The 21745-nt window shown below is 42.2% G+C and overlaps 1 protein-coding gene across 1 annotated transcript in view; it reads left to right on the top strand.

Annotated features, from left to right (window-relative positions):
- The first annotated feature begins 19850 nt into the window (after positions 1 to 19850).
- SCN11A (sodium voltage-gated channel alpha subunit 11) overlaps positions 19851 to 21745 on the top strand; it is a 65595-nt gene continuing 63700 nt past the window's right edge. Inside the window, exon 1 of the mRNA XM_006910789.1 lies at positions 19851 to 20117. Within this exon, the coding sequence (XP_006910851.1) occupies positions 19851 to 20117 (267 nt within the window). The remainder of the gene's footprint in view (positions 20118 to 21745) is intronic.

Below are 21745 nucleotides of genomic sequence, written 5' to 3'. Positions count from 1 at the left end.
GGATGGTAGCCAGAAGAGAAAAATCTGGAGAGAAGATAACGCTGGAGTTATACTTTTCAGAAATGGCCTATCTGCCTATTAATCAATATGTAGAGAGAAAAAACATGCAGCCCAAGTGGAACTTACAGAATGAGCCAAAGTGCAGGAGTGGGAACTCACAGGCATGTTTAGGGGGAAGGGAGATGATCTAATCTGGGTCACAGTGGGGAACGAGTCCAGAAAGGCAGGTGAGCGTAGGGACTACACTGTGCAGCTTTATTGTAGGGTAGAGAGTTGTGACCAAAACAAGAAAGAAAAAAAAAAGTAACACAAACAGTGGTAACGGCACATTTGTTGAACACTTATGATGTGTCAGGCAGTGTTCATTCTCATATTAACCTCATGATCTCACGTAAATTATTTTCTATAATTTACCGACGGAGACACTGAGGCACAGAGAGGTTTAGCAACTTGTTCGGGGTTATGTAACTCTTATTCAATAGCTAATGGGAAGTCCTCCAGGCCTTCTGAGCCGCCCTGGTCTCAGAAGTGGTGTGTGCAGGGCCGATGGAGGGTGAGAGGAAGAGGAATCAGTCTGGCCAGAGAGGAAACCGTGCCAACATTTCAGACAAATTATGAGAGCTGGACTAGGCTGGTGGAAGTTCAGAGTGGAGCAGAAACCCACTCTCTTTTTTTGAGTAATCACTATGTACTCAGCAATGGTAATTTTTGTTATGCTTTCTCTTTTATTTAACAGAGCTGTACATGGCTCTAAATTCACCATAGGACATCTGATTAAGAGAGTCTGATGGGAGGTTCTCCACAGGGTTTACTTCTCATTCCCAGTTAGGAACCACTGCTCTCAAATGATCCCCACTCAGAGCAGTATCAGATATTAATTTATTTCCCTGGCCCTTTTAGTTCTACATGTAATGGTAAATCACCGCCTTCTGTGGAGAAAGGGTCCTCTGGGTTTGGATGAAGGTACTGGAGAAAGCTGAATTGCTTGGCATGAAGCGCAGGAAGTTTGCATGCAGGAGAGGAGGGGGGAAGGGAGGAGGAGGCCAGGGAGCTTGCATGAGGCGTGGGGCTTTGGGGAGTGTAACCAAAGAACTAGTGAGATCAGGAGCGTGCAGTCTTTGACTTGAAACGGTTTGTCTTTCTACGGTATAAAGTCCTTGGCATCATCTCCTTCAGTAAAGTCTCCTGCATTAACAAATGTCTTATGTGAGGTGCGAGTGGATGTTTTGAGTGTGTGAAAACTGAAACAATTCTCATAAATACGCAAACTTGGTTTATGACAGTGTGTGTATTTTTTGTTGTTTGACTTTCAGCGTTTTTGTTTTCTTATGTTTTAGTTGTGTCTCATGACAAACATATAACTGGATATTTTAAATTTACTAGGACAACATTGGTTGAAACTGGAGAGTTCATCCCATTTATGTTTGTAGTGATAACCGATATACTAAGATATATTTCTACTACCTTATTATGTTTTCTTTTCATCTTGTACTTTGTTTTCTTATTTTTAAAACAATTTCTAGTCTTTTTCTCTTTTAAAAAATTGTGGGAAACTGCACATAACAAAATTTACCATCAACAGTGTTTAAGTGTGTAGTTCAATAGTGTTAGGTACGTACACATTGTTGTTAGACCAGTCTCCAGAGCTCTTTTCATCTTGCAAAACTGAAACTCTGCACTCACTAAACAATTCCCTCGTCTCCCTTCCCCACCGTCCCTGGCAACTACTACTGTATTTTCTGTCTCTATGAATTCACAGCTCAGGTACCTCATGTAAGTGGAATCGTACAGTATTTGTCTTTTTGTGACTGGCTTATTTTACTTGGCATGATGCTCAGCAATCTCCATTCTTGCCTTTTTTTAAAAAAAATTTTCTTATAATATTTTTCTCAACTTGTTTGGAAGTTATACAGTCTATGTCTATTTCTTAGCAAGTTAGTATAACATGCCTACACTAGTTTAATCAACATTTATCCTGCTGATTTTTGACAATACAAGGACCTGAGGATGCTTTAATTTCTCTCCCTGTTACCCAGTATTTTATTTCCAGTTCACCCCTCAAATTAGACATTATTATTATTGTTACTGTTATTATTACTAATTTTAAAGTCAGTGTTTGCTTAGCTTTACCGACATATTAACATATTTATACTTGCCTTTCTTTCATGTGTCACAGACTTTCCATGTAGAAAATTTTTCTTTGGCTTGAGTTATATATTTTTTAGAACTTTCTTTAGTGAGGATCTTTGGTAATAAAGTTTTCTTAGTTTTTGTCTGAAATTGTTTATATTTCACTGTTGTTTTTGAAAGATACTTTTATCAACATAGGATTTTCGGTTGACTTTTTTCTTTCAGTACATTGGATATTTTATTTTGCCCCTCTCTGGATTCCTTTGTTGCCGTCGAGGTACCGGCCATCAATTAAATTGCCATTCATTGGTACAAGATTTGTCTTTTCTCAATGGCAGCTTTCAGAATCTAGTTACTGTTGACGTTCTGAAATTTTTTTGATTAATTTTTTTTAATCTTTCTTTGGATTTGCTGAGCTTCTTGGACCTGAAAATTAATGTTTTCCTAACAATTCTGGGAATTTCTCCATTATTATAATATACTTGGAATCTTATCTTTCTCATTCTCTCTATTATTTCCTCTTGAATTTCAATTGTATTTATATTAGGCCTTAATCTATCCTACATGTCTCTTAACCATTCTTATTTATTTTGCATCATTTTGTGTTTCTGTGCTGCATTCTGGTCTAATTTTCTTGTATTTATCCTCCAGTTTTAAAATTTTCTCTCTATATGTGTTTAACTGCTGTTTACTTGTGTGTTACATTTCTAATAACAGTTGCTAAACTTTTAATTTCCAGACATTCTATTTGTTTCATTTTAAAATTTGCAAAGATCATTCTCCACAGGCTCTTATTCCTCATATTTTTAAGCTTTTCTATTAGTTCTTAAATTTCCTATCTGAAAATTCTAGTACCTAAAATCTTTATGCTGTCTATTACTTTAGTTCTCACTCACTGTGACTTATTTCCTTGTATATTTTGTGATTTTGATTGTGAACCGCTAAGTTTTATTAAAACCGTATTGTGAGAATTGCTCAAGGCTTGGATCAGAGCAGAATTCCTCTAGAAGGGATTGGCGTTTGCTTCTGCCAGCCTCCTTCTGGAGGCAGATTTTATTTCTTGCTTACCTTCCATTGTGGACATAAGACCTTCGATGTTCCAGCTTTATACAGAAGACTCCTCTCAAGTATCCCACTTTACACAGACCCCAGTCTTTCTGTCCTGCCCCACACCTCGTGCAGCCATCTAAATGGAAGCATATGGTTTCCAAGGCTTGGCTTTTAGGTAAAAGCCGGTTCCAACACTCTCTTCCATCCCAGGGCTTCTGTTTTCTCTTTATCTGTAGTCTTAAGAGCATTTTAAATGTTGTAATTTTTCGTCTTTTAATATTTTATCCAGTATTTTAGTTGTTTCAGCTGCAAGAGTCATTCAAGGTATCTAACACCCCATGCTGATGGAAATGTCACTCCAGAGTCTTCTTTAAGCTTCACATTTTCTGATATAAAAATCATCACCCCATATTCCTTTCTTTGTTAGCATTTTAATTCTGATATATATATTTATATATTAAAAATAATACATATATGTATGTTTCTCTCTTTTTAGCACTGACTCCTGACTTCAAGGCAAGCCTGTGAGCCTCTAATTAACAGACTTGTGAAAAAGCCTTTTCTTTTGAGACCACATTTATTTACAAAAAAGCTTTATTGAAAGGAGTATAGCAATTAAAAACTTTTTCTTGTGATAAAACTGAAGGTTGAGAATAGTCCTTAAACATAAGATTAAATATAAATTTAGATGCATGTTTAGAAAGAGGGACATGGTCTTCAAATTTAGACCTGCGTTATGTCTTATAACCCTCTTTTTCTATTTCTGTGATCATAAAAATGTCTTTTGATAGTGTTTGCAAAACTATCTTGTAGACGCATAGACTTCAACATTTTAATATTGTCTCCCATATCATGTAACTATAACTCTCTAAGCCTTGCTAATTAATTGTCACGTAACTTGTGAAATCCTGGTCTGTAGCACTTGTATATGTTTCTAAATTTCTTTTTTTTTTTGCTGATGATGTTATCAGGCTCACTTTGCCCGCCTCTTCTTCCTTTGGCCACAGGATTATTAATAAAATCCCAGACTGTAAGAGATTCTTTGTCTTGAATTAAGTGTTAGACAATTTTTTTCTATGTAGCCTCCAATGAGTTCAATATGCTTGTATCTGTCCTCCCAACTGAGTGAAGACAGAAGCTTTTTCTTACTCATTTCTGTGTCTCTTTTGACCCCCTCGCCCACAAGGTGTTTTATAATTTACTAGGAACTTAGGATATATATAGCGAATAAATAGAAACATAAGAAAAAAAATCAGTAAAACATCCAAGTTTTTGACGTGAGATTAAATTTGCTCTTGAGGCCATCTGGCTTTCTTTAAGGTGAGAGAACATCTGTGTGGAGCCCAGTGGGGGCAAGATTGGTGTTCAGACCCTGAGGAATTATTGGGGGACCTCTTGCTACTCAGCTCACCCCTCTGATTCTCCCTCCCTGAAGCCACCTGGCTGCCAAAGGCTCCAGCCCAAGAGGGACCAGCGGATCGGTAAATAGGACTTGGCTACTACAGGAGACTGGGGAGAAGTTGGCCCAATGCTCCTACATGATGGCTTTATGGTCCTGGAGCAGCTACAAGCCTGAGATTGCTCCTACCTCCCACCCCCATTCAGGCAGGCCCGGCATTTTGTTCTCTCCAATTAACTGTGCATAACAACAAGGAGTGAAACCAAGTGAATTAAGTAATAATTTATCATATTCAGTTCACCATTAACAGCCATCTAGTGTTTCCTTTGCCCTTTTAAATGAGACTTTGTTCTGATGCTCCGCTCTTCTGTGTATTCCATAAGCTTTTAGTGAGTGCTTTCCCTCCCTCCTTGTCTCCCTCTCTCCCACCCTCCTCCTGCTTTCCTTGAGCTTTGAAACACAAGTGTCTTTCTGAAAGCAGCTGAGCCATCACCCATCTAGCGTCTTTCATCCCATTTAATAGCGAACTTGAATGTTAATTTATGAGCATCGACTCCAGGCTGGGTGCTGAGAGATGCAAGGGAAGAGGATACAGTCTTTGCTGTGGGCAGCTTTTAATCTAACTGAGGCAACGAGACTCGTCCAACATGAAATGGTCATAGGAGGAAGGAAGGGACAGTATTTGTCAGTGACAGCAAAGTAAGATGTTTCTGTGAGAAAAGCTCCTTGAAGGGGAGAACTTGAACTGAGTTCTGAATGTTGATGTGAATTTGGCAAGGAAGTAGAGGAGAGGGCAGCCCATGTGGGGGTCTGGCAGGGGCATGGCAGGCATTTGGGCATGAGCCTCCATCTAGTGCCAGAGCAGGAGCAGTGAGGTCAGGGAGGTGAGCTGTAACCAGGCCAGTGCCAGTTAGGGGGTCCCTTTGTCTACCTGCTTGCTTGCTTGGCTCCTCTTGCCTGTAAGCTTCCCTTTCTTAACCCCGTGGTTTTTGGGGTATGGCGAGCTCAACCTCACAAAAGAAATCAGGTAGTGGTCTCAATGAAGTTTTAGGTTTTCTGAGTCTGTTTACTTCCACATCTCTATTTTGCTGGGCTGTGTGTGTTTGTGTGTGCGTGTGCGCGTGCACACGTGTGTATGAATGAGTGTGAATGCATACCTGGGCTCTCAGGGACTTGCACCAGATACTCGTGTTTCTGGACTGGGGCTGGGGAGGTAAAAACAGAACTGGGGCAGTAGGGGCTGAGTCACTGAGGCTCTGAGACCCTGGCCCCGCCACCCCACAGGGGTTCTGAATGCAGATCTGCCTCTACCTCAAGACCTGTTGGGCTCCCTGATGGTGGAGGATGGGCCCAAGAATGGGGAGGTGAGAGAGCCGGGGTGCTCTGGGTGGAGGGAGTCATGGGCTTCTAAGGAGCAGGGGTGCTAACAGGCCAGACTAGCTAGAGCACAGATAATCCCAGAGAGTAAGTGGAAGAGGGAGAAGCTGAGGAGGGACCCCGCGGTCTGCACAACATGCTCACTTCAAGTGTCTCTTGACTAAAATGTCTTAAAAATAAAACCTCAAAAACAACAGCAACAACAATAGTAAGATTTCTGATATCCATTTTAATTTCTAAAATGAAATGTAAAATTGACAATAAAAAAAAAAAAACAATAGTACCTTTAATTCTAAATGATGGCAGTCGAAATGTGGAGACACATTTATTTACCAAAATTACTTTTGCAGAGAGCATATTATTTATTTGAAAGAAATATTCAGAGAAATTGCTTGAGGTGAAGAGTAAATCTCCAAGGGCGTGCGTTTAAAAAAATAGAGGGGGTATTTTTGAAACTGTAATGCTCAAAGCATTGAAAGAAATTTGCCGCATTCCTGTGAAGGAAGGTGGTAGCAAATTGAGGTGAATAGAAAGAACTGGGGGTCCAGTGGGGCTGGGAAAGCCAAGAGTGATCTCCCAGGGCAGCAGCAGTGGATGAAGGCAACAGCACAAGGGTAGGCAGGTAACTTATGTGTTGCAGATAAAAGGACACATACTCTTAATGGTGACAAATGGCCACAGGGTCAAGTTCGCCTGGGGGTTTGGTTGGATCACCTTATATGAAGGTAGCCAGAGGAGTTTTTGTGCCCAGGATTTTAGAGAGAGAACTGAGCCTCATGAAGTTCAGGTTTTGCCCTGAAGTGATTAACCCAAGGCCGCGTGACAAACTGAGGCAGAAGGTCTTCCCGTAACTCCTGTGACACCCAGCCATTCTGTTTCTTGTGAATTGTAACTTGAATCACAGTAGCAGACACTGTCTTTCTTCCAGTGAATTCTTTCTAGATGCACTTAAATTTGCTCCAAAATACCAACATCCACTTTCTACCTAGTCAGGAAAAAGCAGAGAAAGCCGACCGAACACTCAAGGCATTCATCTTTAGGGGACACTGAACCAAAGCCCTTGGACCACCTTCAGCCTCTAAGGGATGGTGGATTGGGGTAGGGAGAGGAGACAGGGAGGGGAGTTGAGGAAGGCAGCCTCACAGACAGGTCAGATGTGATTCTTGTCATAACTCCTTTCCTCTGTTTGTTCTCTCTAAGGAGCGGCAGCGAAGATATCTGATGTCTTCTGAGTTTTTGTTTAGAGCCAAGATCTGTTCCTCTCTTCTACAAGCTTGGTGGTACTGTCCCTTTAAGACTTTTCCATGCCTTTTTCTCTTCCCTTCCTCCCTAACAAGAGCAAACTGAGAAGAATGAAGCCAGGGTAAATTGAGAAAATATTTGAAACCTATTAAGTGTGGCTACAAGTTTATTGTGATTCCTAAGTTAATTATATCCTTTTTGACTTCCAGCCAGTCCCTTCACTGGGCTTCCATATACACTTGGCCACCTATTCCAGGCTCGGGCTGGCGGCATGCCTGCCTCGTTTCTTCCCTCCTTCCCTCCCACCAACGCCTCCCCTCTCCCTCCTGCACAAATAAGTCAGCAATCCACTGTAGCTACTACTCGGTGGAGCATAATGTAGTAGGGGCTATGGTGAATATAAAGAATTTGGATTGTGGGTGTATTTGTGTCCCTGTGTGGGGTAGGGACCTGGTAGCTAGTGGGAGACCATATATGTAAATGAAAACTCTTACCACAACTACATACATTTATTTTAGATGATACTTTACAAAGTGTTACCCGAGATTACTTAATATCTCGTGAATATTTTGTTCTGTAGGTGTCATCAGTACCATTTCTGGATGAAGAAACTGAGACTCAGAGATATTTTAAAGGAGATCACACAGCTATTAGGTGGCAGAACAAGGTGATTCCAGGCCCGGTCTTAGACTTCTAAATCGTGTGTGTGTGTGTGTGTGTGTGTGTGTGTGTGTGCGCGCGCATGTTTCCTTTCTATCTTTCTACATTATACTGGATTCCAAATAACAATAGTTGTACCTTTGTGTAACATTTAAAAGTGTACAAAGCGAAGTTAGTACATATTGCCTCATTTATCTTTGAAACATTGTGATGTTGGTGCTGTCCCCATTTGGAAGTTCATTAGGAATTGTTCCTCCCAGATCCATGCCCAGGTTGGCGGTGGGAGCTACCTGACCTCCACTGATTGGTTCAGAGTCAGGCCCCTGAGCCAGGTGGGGTCACTCAGCTCCTTCCCTTGGAATTTTGTGTCTGAGAATGAAAGGGATCAGCATGTAAACACTGCGGTCGAGGGCAGCCGTTTTCTGTCGGGTCAGTGAGGACCAGAGACAGCCAGTGTGAAGCAGAGAGGCTGGGGAGCAGAGAGGCTGGGGAAGAGCACTGGGAACGAGAGATAAGGAGAGACAGAACTTTCGAGGTTCCTGCAGGTCTTCAGCTTTTCGCCCTGTTTGATGTGTGTCTGCAGGAACCTCTCTTTCCTTGGATTCTATATAACATCCCTGTTCTCTGCCAGTAAAGTCTCTTTGTTGCTAATACTGTATGCTAGGGTTAGGATGTTGAATACTTGCAGCCAAAAGAATCCTCAATAATGCATATTAGAAAATGGAAGTAGAACAAACTAAATGTTAACTATAGGAACAGGAAGGATCCGTGGAAGTTAGAGGGTGGAGCAGTTTTCACTGTTGTGTTGTAGGAGACCGCGTGATCTGGGCATTGAAGCTTTTTTGCTCAGTACGTACCTGTATGTGCTGCTCTTTGGCAAAACCTGTGGAGGAGAAAGAACACACAGGAACCATCTTTTAGAAGTTTCCTAGTATAGCAGGTGCTTTGGGACCTCTGTCAAATTCCCTCAGCCTACCTCCGATTTCAGCAAAAGCTGTGGTGAACTATTCCCACATGCTAACAGCATTCCCACCTCAAAGGTCTGCCTGACTTCCCTTGGCTGTTCTGTCTCAGTGCTTTCTCCAGAGCCCTGGGAGCTCTCTCAGCCCATGAGCAGGCAGAGCCCAGAGACTTGAAGGTCAAAGGGAAGTAAACGCCTAACTGAACATGGAGGATCTGCTTCCAAGATGGCTTCTTCACATGGCTGATAAACTAGTGCTGGCTATTGGCAAGAGATCTCAGTTCTTCCTCACGTGAAATCTCCACATGGGTGATTGAGTGTTCTCACAGCATGGTGGCTAGCTTCCTCTAGAGTGGCAATCCAAAAGAACAAGGAAGAAGCCACCTTGCCTTTTATGACTGAGCCTTCAGAAATTACACATGGTCACTTCTGCAATGTCATGTTGGTTATACCTGTTTAATTTGGGCTGGGACTACATAAGAACATGAATATCAGAGATGAGGGTCATTGGGGCCATCTCGGAGGCTAGGTAACATAATGTCCCTGCAGACAACCCTCAGCCGATAGGGGATGTAAGCCAGAAGATAAATGCCCAGCCTCTTAGTTCTCAAATACATTCTACATGGTTGCCGAGAGGCTCCCCAGGGAGGCTGAGCCCTGGTAGGCCGCAGCAGTAATCATCTCAAGTGCACACCCTTTTTCACTTCTTCTTAGACTTTATTCCTCTCTCTCTCACTCCTGTTTCCTGTGATCACTCCCAAATAAATTTCTGTACCGAAGTGCTTGTCTAGTGCTTTTGGAAAAATCAAAACCAAAACGCAAAGATAATATCTAAAATAATTTTGAAACAGTGTGGAACTGACCATAAAATTATGTGACACACTGTTTGTTCCGTCGGAGTGCCGAGGGAGCTCACAGAGGGATGTCACGGTCGAGAAGGGCTTCATGGAAGCAGCAGGACATGGAGGGACTGGGAAAAGCAGTGAGGACGAAAGCAAGAGGAGGGCAGCCTTAGCAATACGCAGAGTGGGTGCAGGAACCTTAGCAATACGCAGAGTGGGTGCAGGAACCTTAGCAATACGCAGAGTGGGTGCAGGAACCGAGCAGGGCAGGGCGCAGAGAAGAGCAAGATGCAGCTGGGGCAGGAGTGGTCAGTGTGTGGGATGGTCTACCAGCAAGGGGCTGGGGCAGACTGTCTACTGGGAAGGCCACTGTGCCAGTCTAGATACGGGGTGAGAAGGGCTTGTAGTAGGCGAGGCCAGCAGGAAAGGAAGGATGAAAGTGAAGAGCAAGACTCCGGAACCAGACACGTAGGGTTGAGGAGCCAAGGCCGGGTTTCAGAAGGGACCGGAGGAGGTTAGCAGTTCTTTTATTCATTCACGAATAATTATTAAGCACCTTTTAAATGATGTGTACTGTTGTAAGCATGGGGCCATAGCAGTGAACAAGGTCATAACAGTATGTCTTCCACAGCCACGTTTTCTATAAGGTTCTACCAAGGAATCTCCCAGAGAACCCTGAAGGCAAGTGCTTCCTAGGAAATGGATTCTGTACTTCCTCAGAGCTGTGTCCCCAGAATAACTCACAGCTGGTTCTCCCATGAAAGACCTGTTGTTCGCTTTAGCTACTTACACCTTCTGCTGTGACATCATGCCCTCAGCATTACCCATTAACATCTGTTTATTTGCATGGTGGATGTCTTATTGTCAGTGAGACATCAGCAGTGGTACACATTAAGGAAACAAGACTCGATGGTTATATATGAATAATTAAAAGCTTATGACAGTGCCAGTGTCATGTCCGTGACTCAATACAAGTTCAAGGTGAAACTCTTCAGTGGTATTCGAGTGGTATGCAAGGCCATGCAAAAGCCTCCTCTTCTATTCTCTTCTCTTTGTCAACACTCCATCCTCATGAAACCACTTGAGATTCTCTACACATGCCCTGTTCTTCTAGGCCTGTGTGTCCTTGCTCATGCTTTTCCTGGAAAGCCTATCCTTCCTTTCCAGAGAAAAGTAGTTCTCATTCATCTCTTCTTAGAAGGCTTCCCAGAATGAGTTGTTCCCTGCTCCATGCTGGGAACATGGTTGCACCTTGCTTGCAGACTTTTGATGCACTCTCTCTTTTTTTTTTTTTTTTTTTTTTTTTTTGCTGGGAACATGGTTGCACCTTGCTTGCAGACTTTTGATGCACTCTCTCTTTTTTTTTTTTTTTTTTTAGTTCTTTATACACCTTTCACTGTCATACAATGGACTGTATGCTCCTCAAGGGCTCAGGTCTTATTTGAGTATTTTCAAGTCCTCTGCAATGGTGGAGGTTCAATGTCATCTTTGCTAAGGAAACATATGGGAGGTGTGACTTCTGCTAAAGCTGCTTCATCTTACTTGGCCACTGATGTTGAAGTTGGTCAGCAGGACTGAGACTAGCAGGGCTGGCTGCCTTCTAGCACTTGTGGGAGGTGACAATGCTGTATGGCTTTAGGGATGCAAATGGGGGTGGGCATCCTGACCATGCTCTGATGTTGATAGTCTCTTATTATGAGGACTCAGCACAGGTGCTCTGCTCCATCTGTCAAATGCAAGGAGAGGTGAGTCTGGGGAAAGTCCTGAATGCAAGTCCCTGTATTATTCTTTGTGGCCTCTGTATTATTCTTTGTCACTTAAGTCCTTACATTTAGAATCATTTGCATTTACTTCAAAGATAGATATGGAAAGATGTTCTGAAACTTAAGAGCAAGAAGTCTGAATGTGACTTAATAGCTTAGGAAAATAATGTTTGCAAAGAGTTTATATTTTAAAAGGCCAGAGCCTTTTAAGATAATGGATTTAGAGGTCTCTTTTACCTTTTCAAATGCACACATTTTTATCTGTGTAAAAAAATTGCTCGTTAACTCTAAGTACTTCTCCTATTCTTTGGTCCTCTCTTATTCTGAGTCTCCCCAAAATCAGACAAGGGCTTGGAATCTCTGATCACTGCTTTAAAGAGTCAGGTCACGTACACTGTGCCAGGCCTGGTACTAATCCCATGTCAGATTTCAGTTCCTCTCTGTGGGATCTAGGTGTTGAGTCAGCAGAGGGAGAAAAACAACCAGGCATTTTCCTTCTTAAATATTAACGGATACTTCTATCTAGTGTTTGCAGAGTGTTTTTATAGCTATTATCACATTTGCTTCTTAAGATTAAGGATGTTTGAGAGAATTATTCCATTTTATCAAGAGAAAATTAAGGCTCAGAGAAATTGAGTGATCCATCCAATATCATGCAGCTCACAGTGGTGGGGCTGGGACTTACGCCAGTTCTTTTGGCTAGTATTTAGTGTCCCTTCTGGCAGGACCGAAATCTGCCTGTGATTCCAATCCAACACTCCTTTAAACACCTACTTCCTACCTCCTGCCTCTTTGTAAACACCCATCTTGTATCCTTTATCACAGTTGGCTGTCGGCTAGCCTCTGGAAGGTGACAATGACTGAAAATAGCTCATGATGTGACACTCCTCAGAGAGATTTGAATTTTTTTTCAAGAATTAACAAAACAGAGGCTTATACAGGGGAGTTTGGGTTTGGTGATAAGTCCATTGTGAAGATGCTTTGGTGGCCAAGGGGTCTTCTTGGTGTCCCTTATGACAACCACATAAATAAGCGTGTATTTCTTTTGGTCTGACGACCCCATGTTGATGGTACAAGAGAAAAGACCGGAGGGGAAGCTAAATGGGTGCCTTAAGAATAATTTCACATTATGGGCCTCAGGAGGTCCTGGGATGCGAGACTCCAGGTTAGGCGGCCTGCAGGCTAAGCTGAATGCAGAAGACCAGCATGACTTTCACAGACTTTTCTGTATCCTCTCACCCACTTGGATGAGGCCAAAGAAAAAAAAACAACCTGTTTCTTTATTAATGATGCTTTCCGCAAAGTTAGATTAACCACTGATTAAAGGCAGACGCTTCCAAAGTATACATGTAAGTACCATCTTAGTCACTTCTCCGGTTACAGGGTTTCCTACACGATTCTTTAAAATCACTTTGGCTCTCTTCCCGTTTGCTTTCCTCCCCACTCTCCACCCAGCTTCCGAGCTGCTCCTCCCAAAAGGGCTCCGACTGCCAGGAGCGGGGAGCTCGGACTCCGAGGAGAGCTTCAAGAGATACCACTGGGGCTGCTGTCTGGAGCCACGTTACCAGAAAGCAGGTAAGTCCTCTGGGCGGGGGGCAGCCCTGTCCTTCCATCCTTTCAAGGCTGAACTTGCCACTGTGGAACCTGCTCTGTTTTGTTTGTTTGTTTGTTTGTTTCCTTAGGATGGAGAATAGTCCTTTTGTAACCATTTCCTGCTTAAATTAGAGGCAGAGACTAGGTACAAGATACATGGCTCAGTGATGGGGTCCATCAGGTGGTTCTCCTCCTTTCAAATGCTCCGAGAAGGCCCGGGGGCATGGGGACTGGAGATGGATGGCTGGCCTGATAGGTGCTTGCAACACGGGGCTTTGTGTCAGAAATTGGACTTTTCTAATAAAGATGCGCTTAAATCTTGTCTCCATCTGAGGCTATGGTACAGATCTTCCAAATATTTTCTGAATTCCCTGTAGCCAATTAACTTAATCAGAAATTAATGTATACTTTTTTTTTTTTTATCTCCGAAGAACTAGCAAACTGATCTGGGCATTGGTTTTAGATTGAGATCAATTGTGTTAAAGTCTGTTAATGTGCATTTGCTTTCTGATTTTCTTATGTAATCTATGCCAGAGGAAAGGGATGTTATTTTTTTGTAACACACATGAGTGAACTTGGCTTATATGTCACAAAGGACAAGAACTTATTGTTCAAACCACCACCCAAACGGACAAAGGGCATCCTAAAGTATACATCTACCATTGGGCTGTCTGGCTTAGGTGGGAGAGAGGGTGTCATGGTGACGCCAGTGGAATACATATGGGAGTGACATGTGATTGGGGAGGTGGCAGTGTGGCTGATGTCCTGGGAAACATGTCACACACAGTGAGGGTGCCATAGACCCAGCCCAGCTGGCAGCTGTGTGGCTTTCTCCTGATTTCTTTCTCTCACCTCCTTGAGATGTCTTAACGTTGAGTATGAAGAACTAGGCAGGTAGGTGGATTGCATGGTGGTGATAATTTGGGATTAAGATTCTCCAGCACTCACGTGTGATCATAGGCAAGTATCTCAATTTCTCTAAGCCCTAATGTTTTCTTCTGTAAAATATAGATGTTATAATAATATCCACCTTATGGATTTTTGGAGGAATTATAAGAGATAATCCATTTAAAGTATTAGACACAGTGCTTTGCTCATAGCTTGTAGCTCATATTAACCTCGGGGCGGACTTCGGCATTTCAAGTTGTGTGGACCAGATCCATATCAAAATGTTCTGGGCGTACAGTTGGAAACCTTTGGTGACTTCCTCAGGGACTTTGTTTACTGTTTAGGGTAAAGTATGAGGATCAAGTTGTCCATTTTGGCTCCTACAGAGAGGGAAAACTAGAGAGAAACACTAGTCAGGGAAAGTAGAAGGTTAAAACTCCTGCCTATCAAGAGAAGATGAACATTTCAGATGAACATTCAATGATACCTATCATTGTAAAAATGTTTGTGATAACACATTAATTGAGAAGTTCACGATGTGAAATTGTACGTGCATGATAATGATAGCTATGTAACTATGCACAAAAAGAAGTATATCAAAATGTTAAAACTTGCGTGTATTGGGTGGCTTTGGTTTCTGGGTGTTATTTCCTTTTCTTGTTTTCTAAAAAAAATTTTTTTAATGGACAACTCTTATAGGGGCCATGGCAGGAAACAGATGGCACATTCAAACTGGGCATTTTTAGGATATTTTATTAAAGGGACATTTTATAAAGGTATGGGCAGAGTTCAGTAACAGAAACAAGTTAGGGTGCAGTGTGGTGAGAGTAGGTGCCATTGCATCTCACAACTGAAGGGGCAAACGGAAGGAAGTGCTACCGGACTGGAGAGAGAGCTGTGTGGATGGGCCACCTGATGGAAGCTGTGGCTCGTGGCCACCATAATGGAGAGAGTTGGGGAGGAAACCCTGACCTCATTCTCTATCGTTCTCTGGGTCTCTTGCTGGTGCCTCTCATTGTCCAAACCCAACCAGAAACCACAGTTCAAGGGATGCCAGTGAGGGGTCCATGTGGATCAGTTTCATGGGCACTGAGCAGGGTGGAGAAGGATGGAGAGATCTGGAGGGCAAACTGAAAATGTCCATCATAATGAGGATATATAACTTTTATAATTACGAGAAGAGTCATAAATAAGAAAAAAACCCTTTGCTACCCTCGGTGCTTTCACACATGCATACACCTCCCTCTTAACTCCCAGCTCAGTGACTTTCGATTCTTTATAACCATGCCCTCCCGTGGGTCCCACAGTACCCAGCGCTTCCCCTTAGTGCGGCCATACTCATTGTGTGGTTTCATCCTCTGTCCTTGATTTACCTGATGCCTCACACTACTGTAGAAGCCTGGAGGACTGGGACGGTGTTTTATCTCACGTTGCAGTCCCAGTACCCGGCATGTGAATGAATGAACGATTGGAGTTCAGATCTAAATACCTCTGTAAAACTCATAGATTTGAAATAAAGCCTGGAGCTGCCTAATCTTAAGTGCAAGTGAATTCCTGAGGGGTTTAGGGTCTCCACTTTGGGAAGTGAGGCCTTGGCCCTCTTTCCTAGGTGAGTGTTTGTCTTGCAGCCTCCTCATGGGCCTCCCAGTCTCTGTGATTTCTCATGTCACTGGATCCTGCTTTAGGGCTGCAAGTTGCGATTATGCTTGTTTGCTTTATGACTCAAGGAGATTCAGAGCCTGTCGCTATAGCTGATATTTTGACTCTCTGTTTTGAATCAGAGGATGTTTTGAGCCCTTAAAAAATTTTTGCATTCCTTTTGCAATCCTGCAAAAGTAACACATACAAGCACGTAAATGAAATAGCTCAGAAGGAAAAAGTGTTGGGAAAGATATAACATGAAAAACAAAATGTCTCCACCTGCACCTATATACTCAGTTGCAGTTTTAACCATTTCTGTTTTTTAATCTTTTTGTCATTTATTGTCTCCCTAACTCTAAATAATTCTTATACTTTTATTTCTTGATTTTTCAAGTTTAAGCAGAAGTTATTGAATCATCTCCATGTGAGATGAGGGATTTAGCTTACAGACATTAATCTTTCTGCTGTCCTCATGATTATTCCAGTTTTTTTAACTTATATTTTTAATTTGGTTTTGCACTTGATTATCTGCATAGTTTTAAGGGGTAGACTTACACTTATATTCCTTGATCTGTCGACCTTCCTTAGACTGTCTTGATTCTCCAGTGTTCAAGATGAGGAAGTTGGTGTCTCTGAGCTTTCCTTTATTTTTTCTCTCCAACTCCAGCTTGCAATACAATTTTATAACATTTATCACATTTGAATTCTATTCTGTAATTGTAATTAATTCTTCTTTATCTATAGATAGTAAAAATTTATAACGAATATGTGACTTTTATGAAATAATAATTTTGTAACTACTAGCCTCTAAAACCAAGTACCATATTTGACCCCATAGAGAAAAGGATGGACTCTGATGTCACTGACCTTCTGCTGCATGAAGGAGAATGTTGGAAGTGTCAAGGTCTAGTGGACTCTCTAATTTTAGTCGAATCAATCGCTTATTAAGCCGATTGAAATGCAGTCATCCTGAGATTTTTTTTTTTTTTTTTTTTTGCACTCTTGGGTTAGGAATGCTGTGTCTTGGATCTTGGGTTAGGTATGCTGTGTCTTGGATTCCATGCTCCATTTTTTGGATTCTCTTTTATTGTTTGGGAGCAAACATGCAAATGATTTTTTTGTAAGGAGTCATTTAGTATCTGAAAAATTTGCCTTCATACTTGATTATTAGTAAGGCTTGGAAAATAATTGCAGTTAATTTAATTTTTCAACCAATTTTCCATACAATGCAATTTATTTTCTGTACAGAAAATTTTCTGAATTAAGTATTTTTGGCATAAATTTCACAATGAAGATATGAATAATTCCAAATTTTATCAATTATAGTATGTGCCATATTGAATTTTATTGATTTATTAATTTTGCACATGTAGCCTCTATTTCCACAGTCCACTTTTCCCATCTTTTATTAAAAATATTTGATTCTTTTATCAAATTTTTTAGTTAATAAGAAAATTTTACTGCATGTGATATTATTTTGTCAGATATATTTGAGTTGATAATTTTCATAAAGTCCTGAGTCAGTTTTTGCAGTTTTCAATATTACCTTTAACATGTGGTTCTTTAGTTATTTCATCCTCTATAACAAACTTTAATGTATGTCGTTTCAGGGATTGTCAGTTTTATTTTGTGTTTTTTATTTCTATCACATCTCTTTTCCTCAAGAACCCAGGCAGAATATCCCCAGGGTCACAACGGCAGACTCAGAGTGTCCAGTTTCTTTTTTAATAGCCTCATTATTATGGCAGCAGCCCTCCAATAGATTCCTTGCTGTAAGTTAGCAAAAGGTCCAGTTTTTGCATCCAGGGTCTTTCTCATCCATTTCATAGGATCATCTAGCATCCATATGCCATTGACCTGCAAAAAGACTTCATCCCTGTCTTAAATGTCTTTCATGAGCTCCAGAGCCAGATACAATAGAATCTCATTATCTGCCCACTTCATTTATACAAATTCAATTGTACATGTTTATGAGAGATAGAAGAGTAGAATGGAAGGGAAGAAGAATGGAGAGCACGGGAGGGGAGAGAGAGTAATTTAAGGAGTATGGCCAGTTCCACCATCCAAGCACATCTGTGAGGAGCTTGACCCTGAATGAATAGGACAGAATGCAGTGAATCTACGGTTCCACATTTCATTTCAGTTGACATAATAGCTCACTCACACTCTCTGAACATCACATTGCCCTTAGTGTGTTTAGAGACACATACGTTGCCTTTATTTTATCCCTTAAACATAATCCAAATACTTTGGGGATTAACTGAAGAAAGAGTGATGGGTTCTGACATAGAAAGAAAGCTGGCTGCATTGAATTTGCTGACCAGTGAGTTGTAATGCCTCTTCAATATGATTCCTTCCTGAGGGATTGTCAAGGAAAGTTTTAACAATGTTCGTTTGAGCTTTTTTTCCCTCATGTACTATTTTCAGAGCCTAATGTGTAAGCTGTGATTCTTCTATATTCAAGTGACTCCTGGTTCTCCCCACTTGCTGGTCCCACGAGCAGCTCCAACCCTATGCGTTTTAAACTGAATTTATTCCCCCCAAACCTTCCTCCTTTCTTAGTGCTCTCTATCTGAGTGAGTGGCACCACTGTTGACCCAGCTGCCCCAGCGAGGAACTTTGGTTCCTTATTGTTCCTGAAATCCTTCCCTTCCCATTAATCACTTGTCAAGGCTATTTCTTAGGTGACTCTCAGGTCCATCCACTCCACAGTCCTCAGTGGTTGTGATTTGTTTCAATGAGTTCCCAAGCTCATTTCTCCAATTCTAGCCTCTCCACTTCCTTCACCCACCCCCATCCCACGTCCTGTTCATTCTCACGTTAGAGAGATATTAAAAAAAAAAAACAAAAATGGATAGCGTTACTCTTCCATAACAACAACAACAACAACAACAACAACAACAATAGCTCACCCTTTAGCAACTCCTCATTACCCTCAGGGTGAAGTCCATGGTCTTTACTAAGGATTTTTGGGCCCCATGTGCTCTCATATTGCTGACTGGAGCCTTATCTGACCATTCTGCTCCACAAAATCCCCTTTCCTGGCTAATAAAACTTGTTGACAGAGACCATATTCTTTTTCACCCAAGGGTCCCTGTGTGTGCTATTTGCTCCTCTTGCAACAATCTTATGTCCCCTTTTTTCTTATTTAAGTCTGATATCTCCTTCAGGTCTTGACTGAGACATTAAAGCTTTGGCAGACCATCTCTGATTCTTCAAAATTAGACACCTATCCTATGCAAAGATGTAGCACCCTCTACTTCTCACTATAGTAGCATTTGTCTTACTCTAATGTAATCTTCTGTCTTTTATCTGTCTTCTCCATTACACTTTGGCAGCATAATTGTAGAACCAGGAGGAGGGTCTGTGGGTTTTTCACCATTAGAGCCTAACATCGTGCCTAGAACTAAGCAAATGGTTGTCGAATGAACAAACCAATGTTGTTGGAATCCCCGTCATAAGTTCCTGGAGCGGTTTGGGAGTCTGTCCTAGATTGGAATTCAGTAAATAAGAAAAGAGAGGATGGCTGGCATGGGGAGTAAAGGCATTCAACCTGAGCACTATCGCTTTTCCTGAGAGTCAGGTTTTAAGTCTGGGGCTGTAGAGAAAGTTCTAGTAGAAGGAAGTTTCAGGGATAGGGGCTAGGAGAACTATCATCCCATGGTAGAGTGACCATCTTAGCTTTGACAAATCCTTTTTGCTTTCTTGGGGTCTCACCTCTGTGGGGTCTGGGTCTCAGAAGTAAGAGAGCTGGCACAGGGTCATAAATGTTAGCATGAATGTTTGTGCCTGTGTTCACGGCTCTTTTGTTTCCATTCCATTCCATTTTAAGAACTTTGCTGACCAAACGTGAGAAAAGGCCTATGTGCTTAGTTTTGATTCTGCAACCCATAGCCATGGGCCACTCAATTGCTTATTACTTCCTCTCCTCTTCACACTGTGCCACTTGTCTACCATCTGCAAACCTCACTTCAGCAGTTCAGCTGGTTATCTTACTGTCTTGATCTATGCTTTGGTCTCAATTTTAGAGACTTGGCTTCTTCTGCCCCTTGTTCCCAAACTCAACTCCCTTCTTATCCCCAGATCCTCCAGGAATGATGCCCTGCTTTGGTCTTGCCTGTGCCCAGTGTTCCTGCTGTATTCATGGTGGTGGGCACGCCTTCTGACCTGTCCCATATCGAATAAGCTCCCAAGCCCTTTCACCTCAGTCTTTGGGAGTGGAATCCCAGAGCAGGCTGTGTGATTTCTACCTTGCAGAGCTCTCTGAGGATCTGCCACTGCTTGTCTCTGTCCTAAGGGTGAAGATGGATGACTGGTGCTACCCAGTGATTTTCCCAGATGCGCGGAATTTCCGCCCCTTCACTTCTGACTCTCTGGCTGCAATTGAGAAGAGGATTGCCATCCAAAAGGAGAAAAAGGAGCTCAAAGACCCGACAGCAGCAGAACCCCAGCCTCGACCTCAGCTTGACCTGAAGGCCTCCAGGAAGTTGCCCAAGCTCTATGGTGACATTCCCCATGAGCTGATAGCGAAGCCCCTGGAAGACTTGGACCCATTCTACAGAAACCATAAGGTAGTTCCATGGGGAATTCTAGCGTGCTACTATAACTGGTGGTACAAAGATCTCCAAACATCAGTCTTGGGGTTCGCAGAGTGCAGGCCATGCTTCTCTGTTGCTGTCACCTTGTCATTGCCTTCGTAATCCTGAGAACTCCTTTTAGCTCTCATTTTCTCTGTGCAATGCATGATTGGAGAAGAGCATGAAGACTAGGGCCACAGGCAGGCTAAAAAGAGAGCAGAGAAAACATAAAATGTTTTAGGAAAGAGGACCGGACTAGCCGTCAGAAAAGTTGGGTGTAGGCCGTTTCAGGTGATCGGCTTTGTGACTTTGGGTAAATCACTTCGTTAATCCTCATTTTTTCTAATCTGGAAAATGGGAATAATGCCTGCTTGCCCTCCCTTACAGCATAGACATTTTATGGAAGCATTTTATAAATAGTAAAGCATTAATCCTTCATACCGCTATGAAGGATTAATGTCGCTCTCCAGAAATGTCCAGTTCAGCAAGAAGAGTTTACCTCAAAAACTTTTTAGAGTTTACTTCTAAAAAGCCTTAGGAAATAGGCTGTTATTAGACTTATGAAGGTCAGAGTCCTACACCAACACTAGACACATAATCAGAGCTCAGTAAATGAAATCTGAGAATATGGTAATCATGTGGGCACATGCAGATTATATATAAATCCCACGTCGATATTGCGATAGGCTTGCTATTTCATTCACTTGGACGTAGTTCTTGCAGGGAAATTCTAGTAAAAGTTCTTTAAAGGGGCTCTTGCATGAGGAAATGTGAGCTCTGGGCTCCTCTGATGGCTGTTTGAAAGCCTGAGGCAGTGAAAACAGTCCTCTGCAGACCATCCTTTTAGGAAAGGCTAAGAAAACCTTGCCCCTATCACCTTACTATGTGATCTAGCAGAGAATGGGAAACCCTCCTCACCAGACTGAGGTCAGGGAGGAAGGAGGCTGGGGAGTTTGAAGGAAGTCCTAGAAAATGTGGGATACTGAGAGCATCCTTTGCTAGAAACCATGAGAAATCCATCTCTCCAAAGAAAGATTGCCTAGTTTGTATGTCCTTGAATTGGAATAGATTTAGGGCTGCCAGGCGAAGTGGGGACTGTGTGTATGGAGGAAAGCGGGGTATGAATGAGAAGGACAAGAAAGGGGAAGAGAGATGAAGGAACAAAAATACTCCAATATTTCTCTTTCTCCTTATGCCCCAGAATTCCAGGGCTTCTTGGAGGCAGAGTTGTTGAATGTGGCTTAACTGCTGGAGGCCTCCTTTTTCCTCAAGCTGGATAGGAGGACACCTGTGAGGGAAGGACTGTTCCCTGTTATGGACAGTCCTGGGAGGACAGGCTCTGTTCTAGCCTGAGTGGATATTCTAGAACCATCTCTTTTCAGCCTGGGTCCTCCCTTTAAATCAGAACATATGGTATTTGTTTAGAGCTCTGCACACCCATGACCTCACACGACCAGTGCCCTCGGCAGTCATGTGAGGTACGTATGGTAGCGGTTAAATACCTTACAGGTAAGGAAACCATAGACTTGATGGGAAGTGGCTTATGCTAGGTCAAATATCTAGTAAGGGGTGGACCTGGGACTCAAACCCAAGGGCTCTCACTATGGTCTCAGGCCACTTCC

Source organism: Pteropus alecto, unplaced genomic scaffold (genome assembly GCF_000325575.1).
Source record: "Pteropus alecto unplaced genomic scaffold, ASM32557v1 scaffold354, whole genome shotgun sequence".
Classification (NCBI taxonomy): Eukaryota; Metazoa; Chordata; class Mammalia; order Chiroptera; family Pteropodidae; genus Pteropus; species Pteropus alecto.
Note: the sequence above shows the minus strand (reverse complement) of the source record. Positions and strands in the feature narration are given on the sequence as shown.